This window comes from Geospiza fortis, unplaced genomic scaffold, assembly GCF_000277835.1.
Source record: "Geospiza fortis unplaced genomic scaffold, GeoFor_1.0 scaffold241, whole genome shotgun sequence".
Taxonomy (NCBI): domain Eukaryota; kingdom Metazoa; phylum Chordata; class Aves; order Passeriformes; family Thraupidae; genus Geospiza; species Geospiza fortis.
In genome coordinates, this window is record NW_005054491.1 from 714,993 (window position 1) to 722,941 (window position 7,949).

The 7,949-nt window shown below is 54.3% G+C and overlaps 1 protein-coding gene across 1 annotated transcript in view; it reads left to right on the forward strand.

Moving 5' to 3' along the window:
- The window catches only part of ARHGAP45 (Rho GTPase activating protein 45), a 15,991-nt gene that overhangs the window by 5,714 nt on the left and 2,328 nt on the right, over positions 1 to 7,949 (forward strand). Inside the window, exons 7-19 of the mRNA XM_031063268.1 lie at positions 1 to 129; positions 337 to 401; positions 662 to 772; positions 1,017 to 1,097; positions 1,921 to 2,100; positions 2,658 to 2,795; positions 3,393 to 3,583; positions 4,048 to 4,187; positions 4,503 to 4,580; positions 4,801 to 4,902; positions 5,113 to 5,276; positions 5,474 to 5,662; positions 6,025 to 6,162. The exon at positions 1 to 129 is cut by the window's left edge and continues 10 nt beyond it. Coding sequence (XP_030919128.1) covers positions 1 to 129; positions 337 to 401; positions 662 to 772; positions 1,017 to 1,097; positions 1,921 to 2,100; positions 2,658 to 2,795; positions 3,393 to 3,583; positions 4,048 to 4,187; positions 4,503 to 4,580; positions 4,801 to 4,902; positions 5,113 to 5,276; positions 5,474 to 5,662; positions 6,025 to 6,162 — 1,706 coding nt within the window. The remainder of the gene's footprint in view (positions 130 to 336; positions 402 to 661; positions 773 to 1,016; positions 1,098 to 1,920; positions 2,101 to 2,657; positions 2,796 to 3,392; positions 3,584 to 4,047; positions 4,188 to 4,502; positions 4,581 to 4,800; positions 4,903 to 5,112; positions 5,277 to 5,473; positions 5,663 to 6,024; positions 6,163 to 7,949) is intronic.

Below are 7,949 nucleotides of genomic sequence, written 5' to 3' on the forward strand. Positions count from 1 at the left end.
CTGCTGAAGAGGTGGATGTGATGCTGCAGCGCTGTGAGGGGGGCGTGGACGCTGCCCTCCAGTACGCCAAAACCATCTCCAAGTACATGAAGGACCTGATGGGATACGTGGAGAAAAGGATCGCACTGGGTGAGTGTGGGGACAGCAGGTGGGTCTCTTCTGGAGCAGGTCTGAGCCATGGGACAGGCTGAGGCTGAGGCTGAGGTCCCTCCTGGAGGAGGGCAGTGGGAACCTCACTCCTCAAGTTCCTGATTGATTTTTCAAAAGGAGATCGGGTTCCACCAGGGAAATCCCAGTGTCTCGTGTGTCTTTTCACTTTCAACCTTTTCCTTCCAGAGATAGATTTTGCCAGAGGGCTCCAGAAGATGGCAAACAGCTGCAAGCAAACCATCAGTCAGGAGGTAAGTCCCCAAGTCCCTGAAGCCCCCAGTGCCAGGCAGGATTGGGAACCAGCAGCCCTGGAGAGCCCATTCCATGTGCCCCAGCTCAGGAGGACACGGGGGCAGCTCTTTGGAGCCCTGCCTGGAGAAATTCAGGATGGGGCTTTTGCCAGCAGTCACCAGCCTTACCTTGCCTCTGGCTCTTCCTCCCTGAAGGATGCATCTCCTTGGGTTCACTCTGGGTTCTGGGGCTCAGGGAGATGTGTTTTTCTTCTCCCCAGACCAGCATGCCTTTCCTGTCCATCTACCTGCTGGCCCTGGAGCAGGACATGGAGCACGGGGCCTCAACTGTGCAGGCAGCCACCACCCTGCAGCTACAAACCTTCCTTCAGGTGAGGGGACAGGGGGTCCTTCCTGGGGCTGGAGGTCCTGCTGTTGCTTCCTTAGCTCAGTCCAGAGGGAACCTGCATCCAGAACTTCCCAGGCTGTAGATTTTCACCCCTGGCACAAACCAGTGCCTGTGACCTGTCCTGGGAGTGACAGTGACACTTCTCCACTCAAAATCTTGGTGAGGGCAGAGCAGGAGTGCTCAGCTCAGGTCATCATGGGGCTGTTCCTCCCTCCCTCCCCACGCAGCCACTGATGGTGAGACGTGTGGAGCATGAGAAACGCAGGAAGGAGATCAAGGAGCAATGGCACCGGGCTCAGAGGAAACTGGTGAGTGACTGGGTTTGTGTTCCCAATCCCAGCCTGGAGCAACTCATGACTCTGAGGAACTGTCAGGATCTGTAGCTGGTCACAGTGACCCCGAGAAAAGTTGCAAAGTCTCTTTTCCCAGCTCAGTGCTTGAAGAAGGAGTCAGGGCTTTTCATTTCTTGGTCTCAAGGTTGTTCATTGTATCTTATCTATAAAAATTTTTCTCCTGCCCTGCCGAGGTCCGTCCAGCAGGACAGTTCCAGGCACTCTGCCTGCCTCCAGGGCAGTGTTATATCTTGATACTAAAAACTACATGTACAATGTTTACAATTCCTCCCCAATCCCTATCACCTGTGTTAGACAGTGAGCTTCCACTCTAAACCAATCTAAAAGTGCCAACAGCACAGCAGAAGATGGAGGCCAAGAAGAAGAAGGAGAAAGGCTGGACATGCCCAGATTCCTCCATCTTGCCTCCTGAACCCCCATACCAAAAACCCCAAAATCTACTTTTTCACTCTGTGATAACTTCACTAATATTCTACTTAAACTGTTGTGGCTTGCTGATCTTCATACAAGGTTGGTAATTTGCTCCATGGGTCATAATCAAAACCACACAGGTGTTTTGGGCTCCATGCCAGGGTCTCAGCCCCTTGGCAGGGGTCTGGGCTGCTCAGGACAGGCAGAGGGATGTTCTGGGTCCTGACAAGGAACAACCTCCTCTGAGGCCACTGGGCATCCTGCCCCTCTCCAGCAGTGTTGGGTGTCTCTGCTGTGCTGGGGGAGCCTGGTAGGAGCTGGTGACCCCCTTGCTGGGCTCCATCCTCACGCTGGCTCTCCCTGGCAGCAAGAGGCAGAGGGGAACCTGCGCAAGGCCAAGCAGACGTACATGCAGCGCAGCGAGGAGCACGACAAGGCCAAGTACGTGGCGGTGAAAGCAGAGGAGGAGCAGCAAAACACGACCAGCAGCACCACCACCAAAACCCTGGACAAGAAGAGGCGGCTGGAAGAGGAAGCCAAGAACAAGGTAGGAGGAGGGTGACTGTGACTGTGTTCACAGGGTTCTTAGGATGAGGGAAGAGATGAGGATCTGACTCCATGTTTCAGAAGGCTTGATTTATTATTTTATGCTATATATTATATTAAAATTATACTAAAAGAATAGAAGAAAAGACTTCATCAGAAGGCTAGCTAGGAACAGAATAGAAAAGAGTGATAACAAAGGCTCTGTCTTGGACTCTCTGTCCGAGCCAGTTCACTGTGATTGGCCATTAATTAGAAACAACCACATGAGACCAATCACAGATCCACCTGTTGCATCCCACAGCAGCAGATAATCATTGTTTACATTTTGTTCCTGAGGCCTCTCAGCTTCTCAGGAGGAAAAATCCTAAGGAAAGGATTTTTGATAAAACATGTCTGTGACAGGTGACATCTCTGGAGGGGCCTCCTTGCTCTTGCTGTCCCCTTAGCCACGTGGGGTGAAGTGATCCTCAGGAATGGCTGGATGGAGAGGATCCAAGGGGCTGTTCATATTCTCCTCACCTCTGAGCTTTTCCCATCCCTTGTTCTCCCAACTCCCAGGCAGAAGAGGCCATGGCCACGTACCGCACCTGTGTGGCCGATGCAAACACGCAGAAGCAGGAGCTGGAGGACACCAAGGTGAACTCGCTGCGGCAGATCCATGAAGTGATCAAACAGACTGACCAGGTCATCAAATCGGTGAGTGGGATGTCCCCAGGGTGGGCTGTGACGGTGTTCACAGGGGTCTCAGGTTGAGGGAAGAGATGAGGATCTGACTCTTTGTTTCAGAAGGCTTGATTTATTATTTTATGATATATATTATATTAAAACTATACTAAAAGAATAGAAGAAAGGATTTCATCAGAAGGCTAGCTAAGAATAGAAAAAAATTGAATGAATAACAAAGGCTTGTGTCTCAGACAGAGTCCGAGCCAGCTGACTGTGATTGGCCATTAATTAGAAACAACCACATGAGACCAATCACAGATCCACCTGTTGCATCCCACAGCAGCAGATAATCATTGTTTACATTTTGTTCCTGAGGCCTCTCAGCTTCTCAGGAGGAAAAATCCTAAGGAAAGGATTTTTCAGAAAACACGTCTGTGACAGGTGGGAGGTGCTCTGGAGAGCTCAGAGCTGCCTTCCAGCAGAGCTGCCCCTATTCCAGAGGGCATTTGGATGGATGCAGAGCTCCCCTCCTCCTCCTCACACTCAGAGCAACACTGGTTTGTGCTCCCGATTTCCCACCCGCCAGCCCACCAAGCTCACATCTATCCCTCTGCATGTCACTTTTAGGCCACCATCTCCTTCTACCAGCTGATGCACATGCAGACAGCGGCGCTGCCGGTGAATTTCCAGACGCTGTGTGAGAGCAGCAAGCTCTACGACCCGGGCCAGCAGTACGCGTCCCACGTGCGGCAGCTGCAGCGCGGCGACGAGCCCGACGTGCAGTACGACTTCGAGCCCTACGTGTCCCACAACGCCTGGTGAGGGAGGACAGGGTTCATTCCTGCCTAATTCAGTTCAGCCTTGTGTTCCCTTCGTTATCTCCTGCCACCCACGCTGTCCTGCAGGAGGCAGGATGCTTTCAGCATTCCTGAAGGTGGCTCCTGCCAGGGCTGGACCAGTTGGGAATTGCTCTCTTATCCTTCAATTCAGCCTAGTTGAGTATTTAAGAGACTGTGATTTCCTAAACTGCTGGATGGCAGCCGTGGATAAAGTCTCCAAGTGTCCCTCCTTCCCATCCACATTCCCTTTTCCCCTCCAGGTCTCCCTTTAACTCAGCTGGGCTGACCAGTTGGGAATTGCTCCCTTATCCCTCAGTTCAGCCTAGATGAGACAGGCTGTTGAGTATTTAAGAGAGTGTGATTCCTTAGATTGGTGGATGGCAGCTGTGGATAAAGTCTCCAAGTGTCCTTCCTTCCCATCCACATTCCCTTTTCCCCTCCAGGTCTCCCTTTACTCAGCCACAGAAGAACAGCTTCAATGCCAGTGAGTTCTCCACGAGTGCAGAGGGGGCTGGGGCTGGCTCAGAGGGAGCAGCAGCAGCCAAGGAGTCACCAAGTGGGGCTGGAGCAGCCGAGAGAAGAGGTGAGTCTGGAGCCCCAGAGTCTCCCCAGGCAGGAGCAGAGTGGAACCCCCAGGGTTTGATGAGGGGCTTTGCTGGCAGCAGCAGGACGGGCTGGGAGCCTCCTCCTGAAGGACACTAAATCACATCTGTGGCATTTTGCTCCCTAAGAAACCACTGGCCACCTTCCCATCTCTCCTTTCCTTGCTGGGTATCACTGGAAGCACCAAACCCCACCAGCAGCTTCCCCCAGTTTCTCCCAGCATCCAGGCTGTTCTCCAGCCATTCCCTCCCCAACACAGACAGCGATCCCAAGGGACTGTGTGTTCTCTCTGCAGGTGGGAGGGGACACCAGGTGCATAAATCCTGGCCAACCTCTGTCGCTGAGGCTGACAGCAGCCTGGATTCCAATGCAGGTAGATATGGGAACAGCCCAGGAGCCCCTCCCAGCACAACCAGTCTGAACCCAGAGCTTCCCAGTTAGGCAGGACCATGCCCTGTTTTACCTGCCCTGTGAGAACACTGCTGGTCCCAGTCTCCAGTGGGATAGGGTGGGATTTGATGGGCTGGGGTGAGCTCTCAGAAGAGAAGCAGCTTTGCAGGGGGTTCACTGCTCTCTGGGTTTTCCTTGGACAGGTGAATTCAGCCACAAGCTCCAGCGGCTCTCCTCCAACGGCACCGCGTCCTCCAGCGAGGAGCTGGAGGAGAAGGACGGGGCCAGCACTCCCTTTGAGCAGAGTAGGTGACAGCTGGGAGGTGACAGTGCTGCCCACCACAACAGAGCTCCCCACGGGCTGCTTTTCCCAAATTCCAGGCAAACCCAGTGATTTCTGGAGATTCCTGGTGTCCCCAGCAGCCCTGGCTTTGCTGAGGGATGAGCCCTGCTCAGAGCGGTGACAGTGACAGTCCTGCTCAAGCTGTGCCTTTCCTACATTTCCTTTTCCCTAGGCATCAATGGGATCACGCCAGAGCTGGCAGCTCCCACGGGGCCCTTCAGGAACGTTGGCTTGTCCAAGGCTGCCCAGACCCATCGGCTGAGGAAGCTCCGAGCCCCTTCCAAGTGTCGGGAGTGCAACAGCTACGTGTACTTCCAGGGAGCCGAGTGTGAGGAGGTGAGTTGGGACAGCTGGGGTTGGAACCCAGCTCTGACCATGGTCAGGAGGGTATTTCTCCTCTGGGGAGGAGAGGTGCTTTCCTTTGGTGCTGCAGCATCCCCAAGGCGTTTTTCCTGTCTCTCGCCATGCCCTGAGCAGTGCCTGGTGTCTCTGTGGCTGCCCCCCACCTCCACGTGCTCCCCTTTCTCTTCCAGTGCTACCTGGCCTGCCACAAGAAGTGCCTGGAGACCTTGGCCATCCAGTGTGGGCACAAGAAGCTCCAAGGGAAGCTGCAGCTCTTCGGGCAGGACTTCACGAAGGCGTCTCAGGGCAGCTCGGATGGGATCCCCTTCATCGTCAAGAAATGCATTTCAGAGATTGAGAAGCGGGCCCTGAAAACAAAGGTGAGTGACATTCCCCTCTCCTCCTCCTCCTCCTCCTCCTCAGCTGGCTGAACCACAGGCCCTTGGAAGGACCCTCTGGAAAACCAACAGGCTGAACATTTCAGATTTCCACAGGGCAGGGAGCCAGGGATGAGCTTGGCCCAGATCCCCCAAACTCTGCCTTTGGAAAATCACCTCTCCTGCCTCCTGCTTTCCTATGAGGCAGGAATGAGTGAGCTGGAAGGAGATTTCCCAAAATGACTTCCCAAAGGGATTTCCCACTCCAAAAGGAGAGGGTGGGAGCACACAAAGCTCACTGTCCCATGCAAACATGAAGAGGAACCTCTCCCCTCACTTCAGCTCCACTTTTCTCTCTTTCACAGGGCATCTACCGAGTTAACGGTGTCAAGACACGTGTGGAGAAGCTTTGCCAGGCCTTTGAGAACGGGAAGGAGCTGGTGGAGCTGTCCCAGGCCTCCCCTCATGACATCAGCAACGTCCTGAAGCTCTACCTGAGACAGGTGAGGTGCTGAGGCCCCATGGTGGGGCAGGGAGGGGAGCTGGCCAGAGGAGCCAACCTGGCAGGAGGAATTCTGCACAAACTGGGCTCAGGGTGGGCTGGGAGGGAGGGGGAGTGGGTTGTCCTTAGAGATGGGGCCACAGTGATCCTCCCCCAGCTCATCCCACACGGCGTCACTGCGGTCACAGCCACAGAACAGCGACGTGCCCAAGCACTGCGCAAGGAACCCTCCACCCCCTCCAATTGGGGAACTGGCTACCCAAAAAGGGAAGAGGCCAGCAAAGGTCACCCTGCAGGGGCTGACTCATGTCCCCATGGGGTGGGCTCTGACCCTGCAGTCATCCTGGGGTGGTCTTAGTGGGGTCTCTGCCCCTGAGCTCACCTTGAATAAGCTCAGCAGGGTTCTTGCCCCTTGGGTCACCTTGGAGTGAGGTCAGTGAGGTCTCTGCCCCTTGGGTCACCTTGGAGTGAGCTCAGTGAGGTCTCTGTCCTTTGGGTCAACCTGAGATGGGCTCAGTGAGGTCTCTGCCCTTTGGGTCACCCTGGGGTGGGCTCAGTGGGGTCTGTGCCCCTCGGGCCACCCCAGTGTGTGCTCAGCCCCCAGCCTGTACCCAAACTGTCGTTGCAAACAGCATCACCCACATCCTCCAGCAGCCACCACCACAAGGCAGGAAGCTGCTTCTCTCTTGCAAGCAGCCCTGGGTTAACTCTTTGTGCTGCCTTTTTCTGTAACCTCCCCTCCCCAAAGGGCAGAAGGGCAGCTCTGTGTTACCTCACTGGTCCTTGGGCTCCTGCACATCAGAAGTCAAGGACTCTGAGTGGCTTCCATGGTTTCTCCAAAGAGAAGCGGAGTGGAAAGAGAGGGGGAAATCAATGCTAAGCCCCAGCCTGAGCCCTTGCTGCAGAGAAATGGGGTGGATGGAGGCAGCTATGAAGGGGTGGATGGAGGCAGCCTGTCCCCAAAACATCCGTTAAGGCTGCTCTGCAAACATCCCCAGCCGTGTGGAACACCCAGCAGTCAACACCGGCTCCTTCTGCTTTTCTGCTTCACACGAACTTCAAAGCAGAGTTTCCCCTGCTGCAGCTCCACCTCTGCTGCAGGCTGTGCCCTGCACATCCTGTGCCCTTCACATCTTGCCTCCCCCACCCTGAACAACCCATCCCTGTCCTCTTCCTTCCAGCTGGGGAACCTCCAGCTGGCCCCACCCCAGCCAGGGGTTTTCCAGGGAAAAAAGGGAATCCCTGCACCTCAACCCAGCAGGGAGCACCCACGGCTGGATCAAACACTGCTTTTGGCTTGAACTTCACAAGTGCTCCTTGGCCAGGGCTCACCAGGCTCAACTGACATGCTCCAGGAGATGGATAAATAAATATCACCTCTGGTTTGCAGCACTGCAGGTCACAGACTCATGGAATTCTGAAATGGATGGTAAAAGTGCTCTAAGCTCTTTTCAAGGTGGCCTCGAGCACTTCCAGGGATGTTTCCTCACTGTAGAAATGCCCCAGGTGTTGCCAGCTCAGCTGTGCAGCTCAGCACAGGTCCAGATCTTATGGAGGTGGGAGCTGCTCCCAGGACCGGGATCATCTTTTCTTTTTTCTTTCTTTTTCTTTCTTTTTCTCATTTTCTTTTCTTTCCTTTTCTTTCCTTTTCTTTCCTTTTCTTTTTTCCTCTTCTCTCCTCCTCTTTCTCTTCTCTTCTCTCTTCTCTCTCTCTTCTCTTCTCTTCTCTTCTCTTCTCTTCTCTTCTCTTCTCTTCTCTTCTCTTCTCTTCTCTCTTCTCTCTTCTCT